The 26,095-nt window shown below is 42.7% G+C and overlaps 1 protein-coding gene across 2 annotated transcripts in view; it reads left to right on the top strand.

Annotated features, from left to right (window-relative positions):
• slc8a1b (solute carrier family 8 member 1b) overlaps window positions 1-26,095 on the top strand; it is a 72,495-nt gene that overhangs the window by 5,719 nt on the left and 40,681 nt on the right. For both annotated transcript variants that reach the window (XM_057046864.1, XM_057046863.1), the window contains exons 2-4: window positions 1,231-2,146; window positions 3,184-3,348; window positions 3,545-4,335. In XM_057046864.1, coding sequence (XP_056902844.1) covers window positions 1,268-2,146; window positions 3,184-3,348; window positions 3,545-4,335 — 1,835 coding nt within the window. In that variant the 5' untranslated portion in view covers window positions 1,231-1,267. The remainder of the gene's footprint in view (window positions 1-1,230; window positions 2,147-3,183; window positions 3,349-3,544; window positions 4,336-26,095) is intronic.

Below are 26,095 nucleotides of genomic sequence, written 5' to 3' on the forward strand. Positions count from 1 at the left end.
AAAGCTTTCTGACTATGATGCAGGAGAAAATATATTTACTGTTGAATCTGTGATGAGTATTCTGGCAGGTGGGGTATTGGGTAAATCGTGTAGTGTCTGCATGCGGCATTCAGAACGGTTAATTATCAGGAAACGCATGCTGGCGAGCAGGATTGTGGAAGCAGCTTGTCCTGTCTGTGGATGCCGGTTCTAATATTGATCCTCGACTAAACAGGAATTTGTGGGTCTTTCTCTGGTGGTTCTGTTACTGTATTCCAGGACGTGTTTCCTGTACATGCCCAGTTTTGGCTGTCACTGCATGACATCACGCAGGAGTTCTCTTCCAAGAACAAGGAGGTTCGAACAATTAAAAAATATTGAGTTGTTTTGGTCTTGACCAGAACGCACTCGCTTCTGCTCCCTCATCCCCCAAGTGCTTCATACAGAATGCATATATTCTATCATCTGTATGAACTGTTTATTATTCCTCAAGTGTGGCTGCACCAAAAGGAGTATTTGCATTTCTTCCCCTATATAGTTAGAAGAGGATACGCTGAGCATGTGAGAAAGTGTGTTAAAATGTGTGAATGTGGGAAAGTTTTCCTCAGATCCAGAAGGACCCATATAAGTTTCCCTTTATCTGGTCCCTTTTGTAAAGGCCACCTCTGCACTTAGAGTCCTTGTGCAGTTTATAATTCATTATATTTGCAAAATTCTCTCTAATATATTTTAGAATAGCCTATTTCCACATCACAGCATCAGTAAAGGGCCTCATCTGGCTGGTATTCTTACAGACGACAATTTATAAATCTTATTTCAGCCTGTGCAGGATGTGTTGGTGTGAAGGAGCGTGTTTATTTTACTTGCGTGTGTGTGCTGGCTCTCTTCAGCGTAATGTGGAGGCAATCACTCGGATGCTAACTGACTGATTTGAAGTGTCACTGTTGGGATTTTGTGGTCTCCGGGAGAGTGTCCTATTTAAAGCAGAAGTCTTCCTCGCGTGCAATTTCACTCTGTTTGTTTGAATGTTTTCAAGCATCTTAAATGGAAGAACTAGATTTGTGGTACACAACAGCCACTCTACGTTGTTAATGTTTGCTGGTCTGATTTTGGGTTCCTCTTTTAACGCAGGCATGACGTCATAAATCCAAGTTTGTCTGTTTGACACGGTGATTTCAAATATCTCAACATGTAGCTAATCTTCCCATTCTCTCTCTCTCTCTCTCTCTCTCTCTCTCTCTCTTCCTCTAGGTTGTATTTGTCTCACCACCTTTGAAGTCTGGACATCATGATGGGCTGCAGGGGTCACTCCTCCCTCCTGTCACCTGGCCTGAGGCTGGCAGTCTTCACAGCGATTTTCCTCCTCAACCTCCATCCTTCATTGGCCGGAGCGCTCCCGAAGGAGAGCCTGGGGGATTCCGTTTCGGCAGTGTCCGCAAATAAAACCGAGTGCAGCAAGCCTGAGAAATGCTCCGCAGGTGTAATCTTACCTGTCTGGGAGCCCCCAAACCCTTCATTTGGGGACAAAGTGGCCAGGGCCACAGTTTATTTTGTGGCTCTGGCCTACATGTTCCTGGGCGTGTCAATTATTGCCGACCGTTTCATGGCGTCTATAGAGGTGATCACATCACAAGAGAGAGAGATCACCATCAAAAAACCCAATGGAGAGACAACAACCACAACTGTCCGAATCTGGAATGAGACCGTCTCCAATCTCACTCTGATGGCTCTGGGCTCTTCGGCCCCTGAAATCCTGCTGTCTGTCATCGAAATCATAGGTCATAAGTTCGATGCCGGCACGCTGGGCCCCTCCACCATTGTGGGCTCTGCAGCTTTTAACATGTTTGTTATCATCGGGCTCTGCGTCTACGTCGTGCCCGATGGAGAGACCAGAAAAGTCAAGCACCTCCGTGTCTTCTTCGTCACGGCTAGCTGGAGTATCTTTGCCTACATTTGGCTCTACCTGATCCTGTCTGTGATCACGCCTGGTGTGGTTCAGGTGTGGGAGGGACTGCTGACATTCCTCTTCTTCCCTATTTGTGTGGTGTTTGCTTGGGTGGCTGACCGCCGCCTGCTCTTCTACAAGTATGTGTACAAGCGGTACCGGACTGGCAAGCAGCGTGGCATGATCATCGAGACTGAAGGAGACCGCCCACTTCCTCCCAAGGTGTGGTCGCATGAATTAGCAAGACAGAGTGTCTTTATCAGTGCTGTAGCAAAACATAAAAAACAAGTCAGTCAAGTCAGATCAAACAGGTTTTACCATGATGTTCTTTCTGCCATTGATTTCCCTTAAATTCTGACTTAAAGATAGAATGACTTTGTGTATATTTTTATTTGACATCGTTACAGCAACACAGATGATATTAAAAGAAAATATGAATTAAATTATTCTTGAAATAAAACAGCAAACAGATCTCTCTGACAGCTAATTCTAGCTCAGTCACAATCTTTGATATTGCAGCCATGTAAATTACCTTTCATTAATTCTAACTACCGGTATTACAGTATTTTAGAAGTGAAATAATGCTAAAAATTCTTAACACAGTGAAGTTAATATTTTGCCTGTGCTTGTGAGTATAAGTAACTGAAGAGTGAAATCCACTATTTTACAACAGAATAAATGAATGTATTATTACACCCTATCTGAAAAACAGACTGTTCATCAGTTTAAGAGCAGCGTTCCAGTAAAACGTAATTAAGCTGTCCGTGTCCACGTGGGCTAGAGAAACGAACAAAAGAGCAGATAAGGCTCATTAGTAATGTGTACTGAATTCTTGATTAAGAATCACAGGTCTGCTGTAGAGTGGAGCAACTCATAAAACTAGAAATGTTCAAGGACTTAATGTGGGCGTACTTTGTGTTTTAGCTTTATTTACGGAGGTTAAATTCTCCAAAGAGTTGACTCGTTTGTTTACTCTGTAAATTTTTAAACAGCAGTATCCTATTAGGACATGAAAGGGACTTTATTTCAACTTTCTGCTAAAAGAAATTAAGCCCAATAATGTCCCAGAGGGTTTCGCCCAAGTACGTTTGATCATCCATCTATTTAGGATTTTAATTAAGAAGATGTCTTCTTCTGTAAGGAAATCTTTAAAAAAAAAAAAAAAATTCCGAAAGAGAAAGAATTTCAAACTTCAGCAGCCGCAGGTAACCGGCTGAATTAAAACTTCAAATCACTCAATAATTCTTTTCTGGCTCAAGGTGGATATTGAGATGGATGGAAAGATGCTGAACTCTCATGGCGTCGACTTCCTGGATGGATCGCTGGGTTTGGACCTGGATGAGAAGGATCTGGACGAGGAGGAGACCCGAAGGGACATGGCCAAGATCCTGAAGGAACTCAAACAGAAACACCCAGACAAGGAGGTCGGTATCAAAGCTTCTGGAGGCTTTGTCATGAGGGACGTATGTGGACATGTGGGACTACCTATATGATTATCAAAGTGATCCCAAAAGTCCAAATATGGATTGTTTAACCTCTTGATGCTTTTAAGGTGTTTCTAGAACAGTTGTCGTGCCTGTCTGTGCTTGATTTTTTTTTCAATCTGTCTTTGCGCTTTAGGTAGAACAACTCATTGAGCTTGCCAACTACCAAGTCCTGAGCCAGCAACAGAAGAGCCGGGCTTTCTACCGATGCCAGGCCACCCGTCTGATGACAGGTGCTGGCAACATCCTGAAGAAACACGCAGCTGATCAGGCACGAAAGGCCGTCAGCATGCACGAGGTTCGCTCTGATGCTGGCGAGAACGACCCTGTATCAAAGGTCTTTTTTGAGCCCGGTTCTTACCAGTGTCTTGAGAACTGTGGCACCGTGGCAGTGAACGTGGTGCGACGTGGCGGTGACTTGACCAAGACAATTTCTGTGGACTACCGGACAGAGGACGGTACCGCCAATGCCGGCTCGGACTACGAGTTCACAGAAGGCATGGTGGTCTTCAAGCCTGGTGAGACCCTGAAAGAGATTCGCGTCGGGATCATCGATGACGACATCTTCGAAGAGGATGAAAACTTCCTGATTCACCTTTCCAATGTCAAGGTGTTGACGTCAGAAGGAGAGGAGCCCAAGGACGGCGAATCTGCTAATCATGTGGACTCTATTGCCTGCCTCGGCCTACCCTCCACGGCCACCGTTACCATCTTCGACGACGACCACGCCGGTATCTTTACGTTTGAGGAGCCCGTGTGCCACGTGAGTGAGAGCGTCGGCACCATGGAGGTGAAGGTGCTGAGAACGTCCGGGGCTCGCGGCGTGGTCATGCTGCCGTACAAAACGGTGGAGGGAACGGCGCGAGGTGGCGGGGAGGACTTCGAAGACACTCACGGCATCCTGGAATTTCAGAACGACGAAATCTTGTGAGTAACTTCGATCGGACTCTGTTTTTTGCAGAATTTTATCAGCTCCCGTGTCATCTTCTACCTGATGCTCATGATTTTCTTTTCACACCTTTCATCCGTGTGATATTGCAAATGTTGTTGGTGTGAATAGTGAGTGTGTGTGTGGGATGTGGTGATCACAATGAATGAAGAGGCGGACTGCTCATTGGAGGACTCTGGACAACAATCCATTTCTAAACCTCTTGACCAGTCTATACTTGTGTTTTCTGCTCATTCTCAGTCTTCCCTTTCATGTTCATCACTCTCTTCATTCTGCTTTCCTCAGTATTCTGCTGCTGTTTGAATCTTTTCTGACACCTATTGATTCCTGCTCTCGGTGTTGCCGTACGGACGGTAAATTTAGCTTGTGCGTTGCACTTGCCAAGAGCTCGGGAAGCTGCGTTAATGTTGGCTGTCTGATGGTAGGAATTTTAACTCAGTGTAATGACAGGATATGGAAATCGAATGAGAAGTGTTGAAGCTTTCTTGGCATTTATGGAAATGGAGAGAAACCAGGAGGTTTGCTGGAAACAGTGTACAGTGTTAAACAGTGTTAAACAGGCAGAAGTGAATCATAGTGTTAAAAAGGAACGTTCATCCTTTTTCTCCGCAAATTTCCACCACATCAGCTCAGAATGCTTCCTTCCTTCTTATAATCTGTCTCACCATGAGGTCCATGACTGTTAATTGACCACACATCGGGAGGCCTTTCGCCACAGCTGGCTTCGTTCCCGACCCACTGGTAGTGTTGGGAATTGACTCCAAATATCAGCCAAATGTTCCTACAAAGCCTGGCACTTTGGAATGAAAGCAAATCTATTTTCAAAATCCTCTTTGTGTGTTGAATAGCGGCGGATCTGTCCCCGCGCCATAAAATGATTGTCCTCGCTGGTGTGTCCATGTCACGGAAGACATGCTGGACAAAATCATCCAAATAAGTTTGTCTTTACTTGGTTGGGATTCGCAGTGGGCGGCTTTCGTTTTGTCTGGCACACGTCAGCTGTTATTTGCAACACATCGCCTTGGAAACGGAACGTTTGCTCGAGTGCTTGTTTGGAAGTGTTCAGATTGTCGGTGAGGGAGGACGGTTGTAGTGACATGAAACAACACGCTGAGGAACGAATGAGGAACGATTGAGAAATATGCTTGTTGCCTTTTTCTCTTTTTGGTCAGATTTCCCGCTGCAGGGACATTTTCAGACCACATAGTTTCCACAGTGTATAGCTCTTACAGCGAGGACTAAGTGGTTTTAATAGCACATTGTCCAAGTCAAATGATGCACTGTTCTCCTGGCTGGGACAGTTAATGTGCACATTCATTTATAAGAAAAAAGACCCCAGTCGGAGGATAATGCACCACTAAATTGCACCAGTAAATCTTCAAGTGACTTCCATAACTGAACACATGCACACGTAACCAGAAAATAATCCCCTATTTTCATCCTCAATCATCTCTTTAGGCTTCTGTCCATGAAAGTGCTCACAAGCAGAACTTGAAAATCACATTTCGCAATTAACTAACAGAGAAAAAAAAGGTATTTAACAGCCATTTAATGCATTACTCACTTAACGTACCAGCAAGTTTTAAGTCTCTATAATTAGATTTTCATGAAATGGGCTGGAAAATCAATTCAAGATTGTTAATGGTTTGTATTGCTTGGCCCATTTAATATTGTTTGCCTGCGATGGCATCCAGAGGCATCCATTCTCAAAATTAAAGGGTTTGAAGGAAGATGTTCAAGCGGTTCAATACTGTTTTGAAAGGTTTGTCAGCTGTAAAAACACAAACACAGTAGATATTCATGTAAAGAAATAATGAATCATATTTGTTCTTCTAAAGTTTTTTATTCTTTTAGCGGTTGTTGCTGCAGGCACAAATCTTAGGTGACATATGCATTACTGACCCCATGTTGTCATACTTGGCCTAAATTTGTTGCTGCTGCTCGCCTCAAGTCTTGCAATATGCATTTCCATATATATACACACACACGGTTTCAGCATCAACACGATTCTCCAGCTCCTGACCGTATCGCTGTGGATGTTTTCACAATAGAGGCAAATGGATTACAAAATAAGTGATCTAAATAGGACAGCCCCCAGGCTAATGTCACAGAGAGAGGCTAATGGGAGGAGGGACGGCGGAAAATGAGAAAGTTTGGAGTTTGCTGAAGTTGGTTCGTTTCCCTTTACACCAAACAACTGTGCACCTGAACACTAACCTCTGAGACAGTCTCTGGAGCTTTGCTACTGATGTTATCTCGATCGTTCCCAACATTAGGAAAATTAAGTAAAAACATCACAGCTCATCTCACCTAAGGCTCATCGGTAATCTGCACTTTTCAGTTTTTTTCAGAGCAGCTTTTAACTGTAGCTCTATTTTTATTTTAGAGGGTCCTGATGGAATTACCAGACCATTTAATGCAAAATGGGTCGATTTTCCTGTAGCTGTTGCATCAACGCTATATTTTTAGATGGAGATGGGGACGGATTGAATGTCGGATGTTTCGGTAAAATGTGCATTTGTTCATTAAATATCAGTCATGCCACGTTTCCACGACAACAGGCCAGTGATTCATTGATGGGGAAAAAATAAATTTATACTGGAACAAAGAAAGAGAAGAAGACAATGGTAATTACACATTTTCAATAATCATACAGAGAGGAAGGCAGCAGAGAAACATGGTGCATTTGAGAATCAAATTACACACACACACACACACACACACACACACACACAAACCGTGTGTCACATTCCAATAACTAAAACGGATTGGCCTTTGGAGATGCATGCTTAGAGGCTTCTTGCAATGACCTGCATTACACATGAGCTGTAAAAACATAGACGTATAGTCGTATCACATCTTCAGAAACAATGACCTCTCCGGGGTTGTAGGTCAGGAGTGTCCACATTTGTACTCACCCTGTAGTGACAGAAGTATCATTGGTAATAAACAAAGCACTCATTAACGCAGGAAGATAACAGGTGTTGTAGGAGAGAAACCTTTAGATGAATAAAACAGTGGGTTTGTTCTGGTGTGTGTTTCACATCAACTTGCATTTATCTTGTTAGATTCTTCTGTAGCGTCTGCAAACAGCCGTTAAAAAACATTATCTACACCTTTTATTTCCTCCCAGACAAAGACGGCCGTACTGCAGAAGAAGTGCAACGGTTGAGCTCCTGTTACAGAGAACATGATAATAACAGCTCTGAGGACTGCAGCAGGAGTCCTGCACCTGTTACCGTGTGAGGGTACACCCACATGAATGCTCAGAGCACCAAAACAACTGTTTCTCAGCTTTAAGTGACACCCTGACTTCATGGAGATACCATTAAAATCCTGCTCTGTGATTAAATAATCAGCATCATTCATCATCCTCTCATGGTCTGTGTCAAGATAAATGCTTCAGTTGCTGCACCTATAATTTTGACTGATATTAATTAACTTAATTAAAAGGTCAATAGATCAAGTGGATAATGAAGATGAGATTAAAAACGTGTAAGTGTGGCATTTAAAAAGGAGAGAATGAGCAGTTACAGAAAACAGCCAGGAGAGGCTCTGAGAATAAACTTAACCTCTAGAAAAATGAAATTTCCATCAAGCTCCTTCATTTAAAGAACGAAGGATCCATCAGCATGCTGACAAATAAGCTGCCTCTGGAAAACAGCATCACCGTGACAACTATTGAGCTGGAAAGAAAGAAAAACTGTGATGCTTGAGAAGAGGAAGGAATGAAGAGGAAAAGAATGATAAGATATGTGAATGAGACAGGGGTTTTTGAGCCCCAGAGGAGAGAGAAGCCATATTCGAGCAGGCAGATGGGGAAGATATCCTCGGTTTGATGCTGCGCTGCCAGATGTGACCACCAACTGAGCGAAATGTTGCTGCCTGCTGTTTTTTGGCACGTCCGTATGAACAAGAAGGCAATGACCATTTAACAATAATGAGACGAGGATCGCTGCTGTTAAACAGCTCCTGCGTGACATTTTGATAGCAGTGAATGAATGGCTGAATATTAAGAATAATTTTCACAGGATTACATCACATTACCGCCTTCATATTCAGGTTATTCTGATCCCAAAAACTGGTTTATCTGAACATAAAGCCACATCCAAGACCTCCTTTACACATTATTGTTCCAGCCTTGGTTTTATTGCCAGAACTAACTTACTCATCAACACTTAATCATAGTAATTAACTTTTCATTATATGTTATAATAATTAAAAATCTAAAAATAATTTTAAAAAAAACTTAAACAGAAGTGCTGTTAAACTGATCTAAATCCAGTTAACAGAGGTAAAAGTGCCTTGTCAGTAAGTTTATTTGTTCCCTGAAGTGTCACCTCGCAGGTCAGTGAAGGCAGAGTGGTGTGGAAAAACCTTTGTCGTCTGTGAGCGACCTGCAACAGAACCCTTTTTTGCTCTGTGCCTTGAGGGAAGCGCCTCAGTGAGAGCAGGTTGCAGTCGCTGGCATGTCCGCCTCTCTGTCCTAAGTAGTTTTAACAGATGACTGTGAGCAGGCTAATGCTATTATGCTGATGATAATTTTTTGGCGAGGGGGCCTGCGATATTAGAACTGAATCTCTCCTGGTTATTTATCCTCTGAGTAAGTCACAAAGACAGTGTGTGCGTGTGTGTCTGTGCGTGCGTGTGTGTGTGTGTGTGTGTGTGTGTGTGTGTAATAACATATTATCCTTGTTTATTGCCTGGATCGTTTCAGCTGAATGCTTCAGTTTGTCTAATAACCTGCTGCTGTCTGCTACTGTTGGATCTTGCCGTCTTTTTGGTGTTTAATGTTAAAATGCCTCACATGTTTCTGACATGACATGGACGGAAAACAGATTGTGACTTTTATGGCAACGTGACGGCTCCAGTGCTGGAAATGATAGTCGTATCATGTACTTCGCCAATGTTGAAAAAAGTGAAATGAATGTCTTCTGCAATGAAAATCTTGTTCTGTCATCATATTCGGACCCATCAGGACACATCAGGCCTTCGCTGAGACTGAGAATGTGGCCAGTCCTGACAAGAAGAGGAAAGCTGGGCGAGGTCGCGTTTAACCGAAGAACTTAAATCTGTTTCAGCGTGTCTGTGTGTATTCAATGTGCCCATTAACACTTTTTCCATATGCAGAACACACCAGTCCTGCTTGTTCTTTTTCTGTAGTCCTCTTTTGTTCTAGCCAGCATGCCTTTACAATAGCGCGGTGTTGCTGCGGGTAACCGCGGCAATGTCTTCTGCAGTATGTGGTCAAAGGCTGCCGGTTTTCTAGTAAAAGCTCAGATCATTCCACGCTCCGCTGGGCCCCCTCTCCTTTTCTCAGCCTCTTATTGCTCCGCATTGATAGGGTGAAGAGACGAGAGGGAAAAGGGAGATGGAACGATAAATCAATGAATGAAGGAGGGAATGAATACAGAGTGGGAGTTTTAAAAAAAGCAGAATAGATTCTATCCAAGGTAGGAAAAGCCAATATGCAACAATTTCACAGTAGCTGAAAAACAGTACATTTGTTCCAATAAAATCCTGGATTCAAGCTGGTTCTAAAGCTTTATTTATAGTTGTGTTCCCCTTCCGGCAAGTGTTTGATACTTGTCATCCCCTCTTGCTCCCGTCTTTCTCATCTGGCTGCTGCAGAAGGAGTTGTACTTGGTGTGTGCTCCATTTTTGAGTCCGTCCACCCTTGTATCAGTGGGTGGGTGGGGTTCTGACCTAAGTGTTGCAGCCAGCTTCTAGGGGACAGTGTTTCTCATGTCTGTAGCCATAAATAGAGCCATTCAGCTGCACTGTCTACGAGATCATATATTTGGAACTGCTGTTTGCCAAGACTGGACATTAACTCAGCAGGCATTAATTCTCAGTCTTTATGTGAAGCTGACGCTCTAATGCGGCCATAAAATTTCATTTACATTTCTTAATTTAATACGTATTTCAAACAACTGAAATAACGGGAACACCAACACAAAAAATACTGACAGTTGTTCAATATTTGCAGTAAACAACAGATTGGGGGGACGCTGCTCCAGTTTCATTTGGGTCAGGGTTGGCATGCAGGACCCCGTGTGAATGGACTTGTCATAAGCCTTTCTCAAAATAACCCCCCTCCCGACAAGCTCCTTCCTCAAGCACCATCACACACAATCAGATGTGAGTTCAAAAGTGAGTGTGCCTTAGTGGTGATTATCGAAAAGCTCACATGCGTATCTGGACATGCACGGACGTTATCCTGTAGCATCCTGAGCCAGCAGCTGAGGGCCTGACAGCGTCATCCTGCAGTTTAGTGTCAGATTTATTGTGAGAATTTACTGTCACCGCCGTAAAATGTCTCTTACTACCGATTGGCTTGTTGGCACAAAATCAGCGTGGTAAAGTCTGTGTGACCTTCAACCCTTCCTGTCAGTCATCTGTCCATCTGTAAATGGTGTGGGCAGCTTTAGGTGGTTTTTACATTAAACTGTCAGGCGTCTTTCTCCTATGAAAATGATTTTTGACATTTCTTTCCCACATATCCTGTGTCCAATAAGAAACCGCTGTTGTGTCTGAGGTCTTCTGAAGCTGCATTTATCGGCCACAACTTAGAGACTATCATTAAAGGTCAAGCACGTTAAAATGCCCACTTGTGATATCTTTGCAATATATGAAGAAATGATTCAATATCCAAGACAAGTCTGTAATTTCTGAATGGCAGTAACACTGTGACGCCGTGAGGCTCTGCCCTTTTGGTTTGTTTTGTTAAATATACTGGGTTTTCTACTGTCTACTCTTATTTTAATGTGATTGTCATGCAGGGAAAAGACATTATCTCATTCTAGTTAAGCTGTCTTCCCCCAGATTCCCTCAGAGGCGACAGTTCCATGTGAGACCAGGCCGCAACAATACAGCAATTCTAATAAAATTACACGTTAGCTGATGTACTCTTATTGGGAGTTCTGCTTTAAATACATCTACTTGGTTTTTCCCTCTGTAGCCTTCTTAAAATATCTGCCCCGATTCCTCCCCCTCGCCTTCATGCACCCTCTGTGACCAAGAAATGTTTACAACACGTTAACATTGCCAGCATAGTTTTCAGACTGTAAGCGAGAGCAGTTTATTCCAAAAATGGATGAGACCATGTTTGGTCAAAGTGGACTAATGCTGGTAAACATGTGGCAGATGATGGAATAAGTACAAGGTTTGGCTGTGGATCTGCCCTGCAGGAGTTATAGTTTGGAATATGTAATAGCTGTGTTATTACGATGGGCAGGCAGTGCGAGTTGTTTGTAATAAACCACTTTGATGTGATAAAACCTTGTGATAAACTTTCGGCTGCGGTGTTTATAGTTGACTCACAAAAGTGGGGATAGGTTGAGCTGCTGTTTAAGTAAATAATCTGATGCATCTGCAGAAGCCTTCAGGAATTCAACAAACATTCCTCACATTTGTAAGTCAAGAAGTTAAAGTGTCATTGTCATTCTTGTCAACCGCCTTCCTCTAAAAAATACCTGTCCTCCGTGTGCTTGAGTACCCAAAGCGATGTCTACCCTCCTGGACATTTATTTCAATTCTGCATATTTTATTTAAATACAATTCTTGAATTGACGCCAGCTGCTGAGGGAACGATGTTCTGCTAATGAGAGCAATGCAGAAAACCATCGGTGGTAATTAGCACGGGAATGGAAAGTGAGGATGGAAACTTCTCCTTATTCCATTCAAAGCAAAATGTCCTTAGAAGTCACTAACAAGGACGTGCACAGAATAAAAATGTGGACAGTTAAACCAGCTGAAGGTTCTGCGTGGAGTGACTGGACTGTGGACTGAGGTTGCAGAATAACACGATGTGAAGCTTAGAATCTCCTGGATGCTGGGAGAGTGAATGAGGGCGCTGTAGAGGAACTCTTCCTTCTCTGATTTTAAACTAGATTTCCCTCTTGATGCAAGGGTAAGATTCTTGCTTCAAGCCGCTCTATGATACGCGCACGTGCTAGCAGTCGCTCTGGCTGATGGGGTGACACGTACATACAGACAGACACGCTCCGGGCTCTTCTTATCGCTGCTGTGGTTGTTGTGGGAGAAAAAGCTCAAGTTCCCTGCAGGTGCTGGGCAGTGAGGAATACACACACACACACACACACACACACACACACACACAGCTGCAGTGTAAGCTAATCTGTGTAAGCTTCAGTATGCAGAATCCATGGCTTACAAAGATCTGATACCAATTCATCAGCCCTCATCCTTTTCCCTCCATAGTGTTCAGAGGTGGTGGTGGTTATTACGTCCACATGGCCAGGCTGATCAGGATGAATCCGGTCTGATCTTCGATTGATTTCACTGAGTAAATCCACTTCAGTCATGAGCAGATTTAAATGAGGGGAGGCAGCTTAAAGGTTTTTAAAGCAACATTGTCTCCAATTGTGGTGATATGTTACCTTTCAAGATTTAAAACTCCTGGCAGTTGGCGAACTCTGCTTTTTTCCGATCTTTTGCAGCTTGCAGGCTTTATTCGATCTGTATATATGGACGCCCCCACCCCCAATCTCTTTCAGTTTGGCTTGCCCCAGAACACCAATTGTGGGTTGCTGTTTTAAGAATCAATATTCCTCAATTGTGGAACACCCTTGTCATCCTCCTTGATGAATTTCCATGTAATCCTTTATGACAAATGTTCCATCCTGCCGCAGCACCGTCTGCATTGGATGTTTTTTTGACATTTAACGGAACACAATAGAATTCATTAAAGCTGTGTGTTTCATTTGTTCTACATGTGTAAGTGTGCAGAACCACCTTTTTCCAAATTACAGCAGCCATGTATGACTCAGATCCATCTCTTCCCCCTTTTCGCTCTTTCTCTCTCGCTCCCTCAGTCTGTCTGTCTCTGTGTGTCTCTATGTCTGTCGTTTGTCTTCAGCTTTAGCCAAAAACATTAAAATGTCGCATTGGACTACAGAAAAATTAGCTTTTGTTTCGTGCAGTTTCCAATTTAATAATCCACCTTTATGAAATGACTAAAGTTGTAATTGTATGATATGAGACAAGTGATGATGTGTGTGTGTGTGTGTGTGTGTGTGTGTGTGTGTGTGTGTGTGTGTGTGTGTGCGCGCGCGCGCGCTCTACTGGATTCATGTCAAAATGTCTGGTGACCTCACTTAGACTGACTCAACAGATGTGGTGAGCTCAGCTGAGCAGCTTCAGTCTTGCATGTTGAACGTTGATGGGAAAAATGTGACTCCTGCATTTGATGTTGGAAAGAACCATCGACATGCAGAATAATTTGCCCACTCTATGTTCTGGTGCAAAAAACACACAAAGAAGAGGGGGGGGGGGGGATCAGCTCTGGCAGGATGAAGCCACTTCTGAGGTTCTCCAGCCTCAAAATGTGTTCAAACTTTGTGGTTTTCTGGTGGGTTCCTTACTTACAGAACCGTTTCTGGTCCAGAAACATGATGTTGTCTGTGTTTACCAAACATCGTGTGTGTGGTTTTACCAGCCTCACAAGTGTCAGAGGAACACAGACCATGCGATGAACATTGTTGCAGACGTCAACATGTTTTACTGATATTGTTGCTGTGCTTTTATGCGCACATATCCTGCTCCCTAATGCAACGGATTTAAATTAAATTCAATGTCAGTTTGGGTCCTGTGGGATCTGACCTCACTGAGTTCTCCCGCGATCCTGGAAACATGTCAGCAATTTGGGAATTCCAGCCAGGAATTGTTCTGCAGTTTTTCCTCAGTCCCATCCATGACTATTGGTACAACCTTTAGTTATGTTTACACGTAGCATTGTTGGATTTATTAGGTGCATTCATTGTGTTTCTTGTTTCCTTTCATGTCTGCATTCCGCCCCTGTATTTCCTGTGAGGGCAGGAACTCGGGGGTGTGAGTAAATTAGTTAAAGCTAATCGCAGAGCTTTAATTAGATGATTACTTGCTGATGTAGACAGAGAGCTCTAAGGTTATCTGGATATTGTTCACCAGATTAAGTAGACTTAGATGCAGCATATATGTCTGTAAGGTTATGATGAGAAACTAAATTGATTCAGGATTGGGAGTGGAAGCAGCTGCTGGCTAACAAAGCCAATTGTTAGCCTCCCCCCCCATCCCAAAATGGGAATGATATTGCTACCAGAGCTCTCTATGGAAATGCAGTGGAATGGAAATGTTTTTAATGTTGCAGTTTGCCCCTTGCATAATCTGGAGACTAAATTTGAGATTAAACAGAGGAAGGAGTCTGTCAACTGAAATAGTTTTTACATTCAGTATGGATGGTTTGATAAGCCATCCTGACATAAATACCATTTCCCCCATTACGGAGCCGAGCTCTTCCAATCCTGAGCTCGTGCAGCAAACTCTGGTGAGCAGAGGAGAGCGAGTAGACAGTCAGATGTATAAATCGGCTCTCCATCTGTCAGCGGTGGCAGCTTGTCTATAGGTTGGAGGCCTGAGATATCCCACAATGCCCCACTGGCCCTGCTGCTTGTCTCTGTGGTGACCGGTATATCCCAGATGAGCCATGATGGGGTGAATGGGCCTGTCACCGAGCAGAATGAGCGCGTAAAAATCCACCACTTCTCATGATGACAGTAAGGAACAGTCTTATCCCTGCTGTATGCGTCAGAAATGCACACAAAGAAAGACGCGTGTTTGACCACCAAATGTACACAGCTCAGGACGTAGGTCTGACTCAGCTACACAATAACATACTCTCTTACTGTTATTATAAAGATAAATCATTTATTAGAAATACATCAATGTAATTGTAACAGTGGTCATGATCTCGATCTGATCTGACTGTATTTTTTTTTAACAACATACTGGAAACAGGTTCGAATGAAAATGGGCCTGTGACTTTGGGATCCCCATTGATGTTCTGTTCAATCCGAGTCTGAGCAGAAGCGGTGGTATTTCTGCTGTGTCAGATGTGAGTCCTCAGCTTTATTTGTTATCTCAGTTCTCTGTTTCACTTTGAAAAGCCCAGCTGGGCATTTGGATGCTAACACGCTCAGGCTGGGTGCATGTGGGCTATCTGCTGATCCGGTTTCTAATGTAGCACACTGACTCCCATGATGCTGCAGAAAATGAGAGGACGGGAAGAGAGAAGAAGGCCTCGGGCTTCTTTCCCTCCCTCTTCTTTCTTTCGTGCACATGTTCTCAATCACACTTTCACTCTCATTTTAACTTTCCTCTCAGGGGCGCTTTAAGGTTTTTATCACTCCCAACTCTTTTCATGTTACTTCTTTGAAATTCTTCTCAGTGATCCTGTTACCTTCCTATTCTTACACTGTACAGTAAAACAGTAACAAAGTATTACATCATGGCTGTATGTGATCGATCGCTTCACGAAGGGCACAGCCAACCTGATCTAACTGTGGAACAGTGTCACAAATGACAACATTTATCTTACGTCGTAATATCGGCTGTCTGGAAGAAAGTAGCAAGCTCAGGTGAATGTTAACACTTTTGAGTCATAAAAAGGAGGTTTTACCAGCTATGCTGTCATGTATAGCGAAAAGAACAGGACCGACAAATTCTGACATTAACCCCCCTGATGTTTTACACAGGAATAGAGTAGAGCTGGGGTGGCGGTGTCATCCTTACACTTAATATCTCAGTCATTGATTTGAAATGCATCGCTTCCTGTCAATGGTACAGTTTAGGGCATCTGGCTCTATGATGTGATGTGATGCAGCTCTGAAGCAGGTTGACTTTTAAAGGTTATGTGCATCAGCACAGCAAATATGCCCATTAGAAAACATGCGCACATGAGGACGACTGTCTGTAAAGACCCCCTCCAGGACAGTTGTAGTTGCCCTCACAGACTCACAGAGATAAAAGAAAGAGGTTTGTGAGCCAAATGCAAAAACCCGTGGAAAGAAAAGCTGAGCTGACTTAAAAAAAAGAGAACAATTTCCATTGCTTCACACACAGAGAAGGAAAGGAGAAGCCGTAAGCAGGGTGGCAAAGTGACAAACGTCTGGCCATAAACTGCAGCCAAGTAGAGGCAGATATAAAGAGGGAAAAGGGAGGTAGAGTGAGAAAAGGGGGAGGAAAAGACAGAGCAGAATATGTAATTAAAGCTGTGATTACCAGCTTTTGAAATCACTTCTCCCCAAGTGCTCTGTTGGAATGGACCTCTGCTCCATATCCGACGGCTTCAAAATGGCATCAGCTGTTTCATTGAGCCTGTTCATTCACTTTGTGCCTTTGTCATTGGGCAGTTGGACTTTATGCTTCAGTCATTTTGCAGTGAGCTGCACATTTACGTAGATAATCAAACAATTGTCTCTTGTCAAGCAGTTTCACGGTAATCCCAGTAAATATTCACGACACACTATTTAATTTGATATTAAATGTACTTTTGAAATAATAAATGCATTCATAAAATTCATCTGTCACAAAAATATCTATGATAAAATTTTGTGGAAAAAAAGTTGCACAGATCAAGAATTCTTCTTTAACAGTTTGAAAATAGAAAACCTGTTTAAAATTGCTGTTCCTGGCTCTAATGTAACGCACATTCTGTAGGTGAAGTTATTAAATGTAAAGCTGTCAATGCATTTTAATTTATTTAGAGTAAAGTGGGCCAATAAATTTGTAGAAAACCGAACACTCGAGTACAGCAGGGAAAGATGTAAAGTGCACTACTTGATTGAATGTACTTGTACTTGGCCTGGATATGTGTTTGTTCTGGAATCTGCTGATGCTTGTGTGCATTATTCACAGTTAAGAGTTTCTCATGTTTACCGCAATGTGTGGGAATTTAGAGAGGATTAATGGAAGCCTCAGAGGCTGGCTGAAGAAGAGGACGGCATAAAATGCTGATGTGAAGCATTCTTGTTAGACACCTTACACTCGAACCCCCTACATCCCAGTAGGTCATGATGGGTCCCTGTAAATCCAACTGTGTTCAGTCTGGAGTTTATCTTCCTTTGATAATTTGTTTAAGATGTTTTAATCTATATTTAGATCTCCTACACGCAGCTTCATCCCTTTTCCTTTCACCCCATTATCTTCTCCTTTTACAGCCGCCAATCTTTTACTTGCACTTTTGTGTTCTGGTGGTCAGATTTATGTTTCCCCAGACAGCAAAAAAGCCTCCTTGCAATATCTTCAGTAACAAAAGACAGTCATAAAACACAAGGAAGGTCTCACACACACACACACACACACACACACACACACACACACACCACACACACACACACACACACACACACGCACGCACACACACACACACACACACACACAGAGGTGGCACAGGTATTCTGTTAGAACAATTTATGAGTGATATTGCTTTGGTGTAGCAGAAGAAGAAGGGAGGAAAGTTGTCTATACCATGGTAACCGTACAAGTGAAGTCCAAGTACCAGCAGCCCTATAGACCTCCATTCATTTCCCTTTCCACCCCCATCTTTCTCTCAAGACACTCAAAGGAATGTTTCCATTCCCAAGCATTTAGAAGACCAGAGTCACAGGGGTCTGTTGTCCCTGCTGAACCATCCTGATCACATGGGGTCCACATCTGCACCTAAATCTGCCTTCCCCCATTCAAAGCATTTTTTAACTAATTAGAAAAAAATGTGCAAATGATGTGATGTAGCAGAACTTAGTTGATGATATACGTTAGAGCAGCTACGGCCAATGTTAACATTGGAGGGGAAACACGGGTTGAAGTTAATCCATGATGCGTTCGCGCAGGTGAATCCCTGACTTTAAGAGCCACATTACTATTTTGCCAAGTTCGCATTATCAACCAGGGTGTGTGTGTGTGTGTGCGTTTGTATGATTATCGATCAGGTTTCTCCATCATTGGTTATTGGAGACAGCAGCAATCCCAGAACACTTCTCCACATTACTCATTGGCTACACACACACACACACACACACACACGCCCATGCAGGCTTCCCCTCTGGAACATCTAATAATGTATTCCATTGGAAAGCAAATGAAATACAGATGAAGGGCTCAATTGATTTTTTATTTTTTTTTTGAGAAACGGGAGTTGTTTTAATCACTACCTCAGTGTATTATTCTCATGAGTGTATTCTCATTACACTCGCTTTCCTGTTCAGATAAAGTAGCCGGTACATGTGACCACTGATATGCTGTAGTTTCAGGGTTCAGATTCATCCCTGCAGCTTTTCCTGCTATCACGCTTGGTCCTCATTCACTTCCTCATCTCTCCTGGATGCACGATGTGGATCGAAACTGGGAATCAATAATGGGCCGCAGCTCCCCCTGCACTCTTATCACCCTCAGTGTGTTGCGAACTGAATACGTATATCTGAGACACAACTACAACTTTAAGGACCAAAACAAGACTGAATAGAGGTAGAACTACAGTTGTTAGATGTATGAGAGAGTGAAAAACTCTGCAGCACCTTTGAGAACTAAAGAAAAATAGTTTTTAAGTTCCAGTTGAATACATGCCTGTGTGTTTTAATGAGTTTCAGGTCCCGGACCACAGCCCCTTGTGCCTCACACTGACTCAAGAATGAATGGATTATGAGTTTCACTTCATTATTATAATGCAGTCAGAAGGTCGAGTCTGGGCTCTCAAGTGGTTCTCAGAATAAATTACACTATTGCTTCCATTAACTACAAAAGATTTCAGGGGTTAAGATTAAATACACACAACGCCCAGACTCTTTATCTTTCTGTGTTCCTGAGGGTCTTTAAACTCGCATAGATCAAGATAAACAGTTGAAGGATCTCTCATTCAATGCGGCTGAACTTGTGTGAGGAGTGTGAGTCAAAGTTGTAGTGAGATGCCATCAGTTATTGGACGGATATGTAACCAACGCGTGGAAAAAGAATAGTCTAATATATCGATGCTCATGGGGAGTTTCAAGGTTCGTCTGTTTTCTCGGGCCGTCAGAAAGAGCAGCGCTCCATTTTGTGCTTATTATTCATCCAGCAGCTGTGGGTGTTTTAGGAGCATCTTGTAACAGAGGCTGAATGTCAACAGACCCTTCCTAATGAACTTTAAGCTCGTCCTCTGCTGGGAAGCAGCGTGGTACAGCATCTGTCATAACAGTCCCAGTCACACGCACATGCATGCACACCTCAGGAGACAGAAGGGCAACAAGTGTGTTTTCTTTTAACCTCAACCCTTCGATCCCTCCACTCTTGTTCACGTCTTGCTCAATTCTTTTGTTGATTCACCTCCCCTCATCTTCCTATAGTGAAGTTTGATCATTTTTGTGTCTGAAGCTGGAGAATTGGTTGCATCAGTAACTAGAGTAGCTCTTGTCTGGTTTCTCTAAGAGTGAGTGGACTCCCCATTCCTTATTCCCGCAGGTCATTCCTGCAGATTTTTCCCAGTCGTATTCTGTTTGAAATGGGGGCAGAGATCTATTTCCCAGGAGGTACCGGCCTGCTTCCATTCTCCAGTTCTACCGTCCTGGTTCATCCTCGTATTAATAGCACACACCGGAGGTGATGTGGGTGCCTGTCTGGATCTTTGAGCGTGGATAGATACAATCTATCCTACTTAGAATCCTTCACTCTGTTAGCAATTAATGATGGTCGCTCTAAGCAACCAACAGTATGTAAAAATGGCTGCCGTAGAGCGGTTAAATTACAAATATTGTCCAACTTTTAATTGTCAATATATATTATTATAACCAGCAATGGTTTCACTATTATTTCACTCAAAGTGTTGAGGTTTGGTAATATTCTTGCAGCTGCATTGTTTACTTTAGAATACTGTTACAATCCCTCTGGTTACTATTGCTTTAATGCAGCAGCAGCACTGGTTGCTCTTAACCACAAGCTAACCACCTAATAACAAGGGGAAGCACCATGTCGTTACTTTACAGCAGCATTTTCCACAACAGCTGGTAGAAATTCCTCTGGGCCTGTATGTCTGTGGTTCACAGCATTATTGTGTGTGTGCGTGCACGTGTGTGCGTGTGTAGGCATGAATGAAACTGTGTCATATCTGTCTGATGCAACACATATGTCATCATGGGATTTATTGTGTGTGTGTGTCACAAAAAGGGCACACACACATGCACATGCACACGTGTAGTGTTTTATGGAGGTGACCTGCAATACGGTAAAGGATGTTTACCACATCTGCACATTCATGCAGTTCATGAAAGAGGTAAAATTCACATTCTTTATGTGAAAAGAGTTTAAAGGGCTTTTGAGAAATGTGTTTGGAGAAACCAGAATAGCATAACATCTTTTTAATTCCATCTTTATAGATCATGTACACACTCTTCAACCTTTACAGTCCCAAAGAAAATTGCACAAGAATGCAAGAATTTACTGAACCGTCCTGTCGGGATGTTTTTGAGTTGACTTGCTTTGATTCTTCTGTGTCTTCTCCCCCACCATCTTATATAATTCCTCTTGTATAATGTCCAACCTGCTGCAGATGGGTGAATGTTCACCACCTGGCTCGTGGCTATGAAGAAAGGAAAGCTAGTCTTCAGACAGGACAGCGAGAATTTGAATGGATGTTTACTCCTGCAGATGGTACAAATGATAGTGGAAATCAACCAATCAACGTTCAAAAAGATTTTAATTTAAATAAAATCAACAATGCAGCATGATCATGATTTTTCATGCTGTAGTAAACCTGACTGATTTACCTTTCAAGAGCGAGATAGAGTAGTGCAATAAGGAAAAAAAAAAACCTTTTGCAGTCAACGTTTTTATTCTGTTAATTTTTCCTTTCATAATCTTCTCTGCCATCCATCTCATCTGCATCCTCAACTTCTGCAATGCAGCATAAACTTCTTCATCTTAGTGTTTTTCCTTGAATCAGCACTCGCTGGCCCCACTACACCGCTCGACTAATCTCTCTGACATTTCTGCAAGTCTCATCCTCTCTCACTGTGTCTCTCGCTCGCTCTTATTCTTTGATTCCAGTACTCAGGGCTGTCCTCTGCATTTACATGCTGATGAATTATTAGCCTCATCATATATGCATTTGTGCACACACACTTCTGTACGCACATCAGTTCATCCTTCAACTATGGCACGTGGAATGTGTGTATGTCTGCATGTGTGTGTTTGTGTTTGTGCCGTTAATCCCCACAGTGTTGATGTTGAATAGTCCTCTGTCCTGTCACGTCACTGGATCAGATGAGCAGTAGTAATCGTGTGTAAAAGCTGGAGATGTCACGTGCCTAAAGAATGACAGTAAATGGGATGAAGAAAGAGATGAAGGAAGATGAGTGACTGTCGCCCTGTTGTCATGGGCAACATACAACCAGTAGAGCCCTTAACAAGCTCTGTTTTGTGGCCCAACAGTCCAATCCAGGGTGATCAAAAGCACTTGCACTCTGTGGTTGGTCTTTCTTGGTCTTGCATGGATCCATACCACAGAGAGGCTTAATGAGGTCAGTCCACTGTAGGTGAGTAGTTGAATTGAAGGTAAAGAGAGGACGAAAACAGGAACCTCCTGCCGTTACACATCACTCACCCTGTTGTACGGACAACCAGGATGGTGAGTGTGAGCTGGATTTCAACAGTCAAACGACAGCTTCCTCTCTATCGATGCGTGTATGACCTGAATGAACGGATCTGCCATGCATGCACACATACACACACACCCACACACAGCCTGTAGCTCTGCTCCAGCCGTGCTTCAGGTGCCTTCGTCATTAGTTTGACTTGAGTGTTCCTTGCCACAACCCCGTGCCCTTGAAATGAGCCTGCGACTGATGCTTCTCTCATCCTACCCCTGAATCACACACAAACAGAGGAACAGCACATGCTGAGATCAGACCGAGCTGATAATCATCATCGTCAGGTGGTTCACCTTCAACTCTGTCTGGGAGGGGGTTTAAATCTGTCTCTTGGAAGCTGTGAGGCTTGAAATTCCATGAAAGTCAGTTTCATTTTGTTCTTCCGTCGAGCCGTGACATTAGTAACCATGTGACAAGTGTGGTTTGTGGTTGGCACAAACACACAGCCGTTATTAATGCGTTTTAATTACACATGTGCTTCTTCTGCTGACATTTTAAAATGTCAGCTGTGATTTACAGTATACTTCTGATTAGTCAGGATGAAAAAGTGTTTGCCAATGGGGTCAAAAAGTTTGCAACTCAGAGAAACAAATACAAATTATGAACTTTTTGAGTGAGAAATTCATAAGAAAGAAGAATAAATGGTTTCTTGTTGACACCAGTGTTTAAACATCAGTTTAAAAATGCTCATTGAGTTCAATAGCCCAGCAGGCTCATTCTCACGATAAACAGAATTGAACTGCCCGACATCACCTGAGCTGCGAGATTTTAGAGTGGAGCACACACGAGCTTGTATTTAAGTCCAAAACTTTGCTGCGGCCGATATGACTAGCATACCCAGAGATCTAGTTCCTATGTCTGAAGATAGAATGTTTAGTTTTAAGAGAATTATCTCCACGTTAAGCAAACGGCTCAACATTCAAAATAACTTTGGCCTCAAGGGTTCACGTTGGGCTACTTCATCTGTAAGCGCTTACGTAAGGTCGGAGTGTCTCGTGTTATCATTAAAAGACAGTGAGGCCCTGAGCTTCTCTCTGAGGACCAGATGTGCCCAACGGACTGAAGCTAACGTTCATGAAACACTACAAGACTGCATATCGCCCTCATCCAAGATCACTCCCCCCCTACACACAAACACAAACACGCCAATTTCTGTTCATCTTTCCTCCTGTCACTCTTCCAGATCACCCCTCCTCCATGCCAACAATACTTTCCCTGATGTTCCTGGGTTTGATGTAATATTAGTATAAAATCAATTAAAACCAACATGTAAATCAGGTTATTTATAGACTTGTTCTCTTTTTTCCACCCTTCACCTTTTCCCTCTTATTTCTTTCTGTCGAACAGATGGCAATTCTCTTAATATCCTCCTTCACAAAGAGCCTAGTGAGTCGGCTGTTTTGGTCAACATGCTGTTTTGACTGATGTAATAGTATTTGAGAGGTCTGTGCCGGATTACGCTCTGATCTGACATAATACTTTAAGCTCTAGTGCGCCGTGCTTCTCTTGACTCGGCTGAATTCTTTCTTGACCAGGTGAATTTTACACATCCGCCTGTCGAATACATAGTCTATTTATCAGCAGCAATGTTTTGAAAATCCTTGACCGGCTTGTTTCTTTCAGTAATGTCATGTACGATGTGTATTTTCTTCCTGTTAAAAAAGTTTTCTTTCCTGCCGCGGTCACCTTAAAGTGGTTGTGGAGGAGACGTCTCCAGTAAAACCTCCTTGGAGTGGAATTTTAGAACAAGCTTTTGATTAAAATTAAGAACTAAACATCAAAAAACAGCTAAGGGCAGACTTATACAGCCAAAATTAAGGGATAAGCAAACCCTCTAAATTGATGATTTTTAGGCTGTCCTTGTTTTATTTTGAAATTTTCAACAGTTTTGCAGCATTTTTGGTAACCTTCCAGCACTTTGAGAGTCTTTCAATGACCTGGACATACAGCAAAGTTTCCTAACAGCCAAGACCAGAGCAGAGGGTCAGACACTAAAGATAGAGCCAGAATGCCTCTGAGGGTTCCAGCCCAGGTGTTCTCTGACATGTCCCCGTAAACACCAAGACAAAGGAAATCCCAGCTATCCTTTGATTTTAGTAACGTATGACAGTGCAGGTCCCTCAGCAGCACCTCCCCTGTCATCTTTTATTCATCTTCCACTCTACAGATTCATATTTCATATCTGTGCTGGTGTGTGAGGACGTGTGTGCTGACGCAGTGATAGTTCTGGAGGCTGTCCGTAGAACAAGTGGGTTTTTTATGAATGTTGTGACCCAGTTTAGGGTGCACGCATATGGTGTCCAGGTGCTCAACACACTTTTTCAAGAAAATGATGACTCTATGACCATCAGGCATACATGCAGCAATTTCTATTTTAGAGCTGTTTCAGAGCAATACCTTTAAAATGTCTTCAGGTCCACTGGGATTGATAGAAAAATATTTAAAAAAAACATCTTTTGAGTTTCTTGTCTTTTCTGTGTCCCTCGTTGGTATGTTCATCTCTATTTTCACAGAGAGAAGCAGCACATCATTCTTGATTTCTTATGGCTTCGTTCAGGATTTTCTGAAGTGGAGCCATGTATCAGTGATGAAGGACTAAATGTAAACAGGCTTTGAGATATCGAAGCTGCTGTTTTTGACATGGGTGGGATTTTTATGAGGATAGATTAATTATTTTTGAGCCACATCATCACTCATCAACTCCCTTTTTACAGATTTTCTGTATATTTTGTTTCTTCAGCCTAGATTCCCAGTCTGAAGCTCCAATACTAAAAAGTAGAGATGGGAAAAGCAGGAAAAGTGAGAGCCTAATTATAGCCATGCTAACAGACCAGGGGGGGATTGGAGGACAAATCACCTGTACATCAGGTTATTAGAGTGATTTTTATTGCTTTATTGGTTGAACTGTCAACAGTGCTGGAGGCCTAAAGGATCCAGTGACGTAGTTAAAAGCTTTATGAGGTGTTTTACATTTACCAAGTCATTAAGCTTTTGTTATCCAAGCACACTTCAAGTGCGTGTTCACTTTGGAGCCCGGCAACACCAAAGTAAAAGTTCAGGGAAGTTACAGATAAGGAGAGTTTAAAGGTTAATTGTATGCAGTTTAATATGCAGAACAGTTAGCTTCAATTGTTATGAAAAAGGTTTACAGGTGGGTGTGTAGATTCAGACACAAAAAGCGCTCCAATAACAGGCAGCATGTCAGAGTCATCAATAAAGAAGGGACGTCTAAGGCTTCCATTCGGCTGTTAAATCTTATTTTAGGCTGTACACTATATACTACTCCCCCTTTCAGAGTGATTTGTAAAAAAGTGCATTGAGAAATGTGCATTGTATATTGTACTGTATATAGCTACAGTATGTGGTGTAGAGTAACCCTCAATCCCCCCATGGCTTTTTTAAAATGGTATCTTCCACTGAGTTATGCTTGGGTTTACATCTATGGCTGCATTCCTCTTTCCATCTTAATCACTATTGATGGCTTAGGCTATAGAGAAGCTCTGCTCTCCTTCTTTCCTCCATGTCTCTGAGGATGGAGGTCTTATCTTTGTGTTTCATCTCTCTGAATGTTCTGACTAGCTCCTTCTGTTTGCCTCAGGGCTTCACAATGTCTCTGTCTTGTATCACCTTTAATTTTTCTCTGTATGTTTCGTTCAATGTGTCTCTGTTCGTCCAGTTATTTCACCATCCGTCAGTTATGCTGCTTCCTCCGGCTGACCCTCCCTGGCTTTCTCTCTTCTGCAGTTGTTGCAGTCCTTCCATTCTCATTGTAAATATGAACTTGCCATCCTTCCTTCATCAACATCTCCAACTGGTTGCCTTCTCATTTTCCCATTACCCCACTGTTCCATCCATTTCTCCTCTCTTTTGATACTCTACCTCCAGCCTGTTAGATGAGACCCAGGAATAGGAAGTGTCTGACAAGGTGTCCTTTTCTATGACACAGATACTCTCTGTCCATCTCACTGGAATCTAAGAAGTATTTTATTGAGTTTTGCAGCGTGGATGTAAATTTATAGGCAGTGTCTTCTTCCTGTACCTGTGTGTTGTATTGATATTCTGACAGATATACAGTTAATATAAGTGGTGGCGGTTGTGGATATTCTTTGAATATTTCCTTTGACTCTAAAACCATAGCCAATGCGTAAATCTCTCTTCCCGTCTGAGGAGTTTGGAGTCACAGCGGGAGTGATACCGTCAATCGAGGCCTGTTTACCCAGTCATTCATTTATTTGGTGTTGCCTTTGTCTGTTTATCTGTGCCTGGATTGAAGATAAAGTTC

This window comes from Takifugu flavidus, chromosome 11, assembly GCF_003711565.1.
Source record: "Takifugu flavidus isolate HTHZ2018 chromosome 11, ASM371156v2, whole genome shotgun sequence".
In the NCBI taxonomy this organism is placed as follows: Eukaryota; Metazoa; Chordata; class Actinopteri; order Tetraodontiformes; family Tetraodontidae; genus Takifugu; species Takifugu flavidus.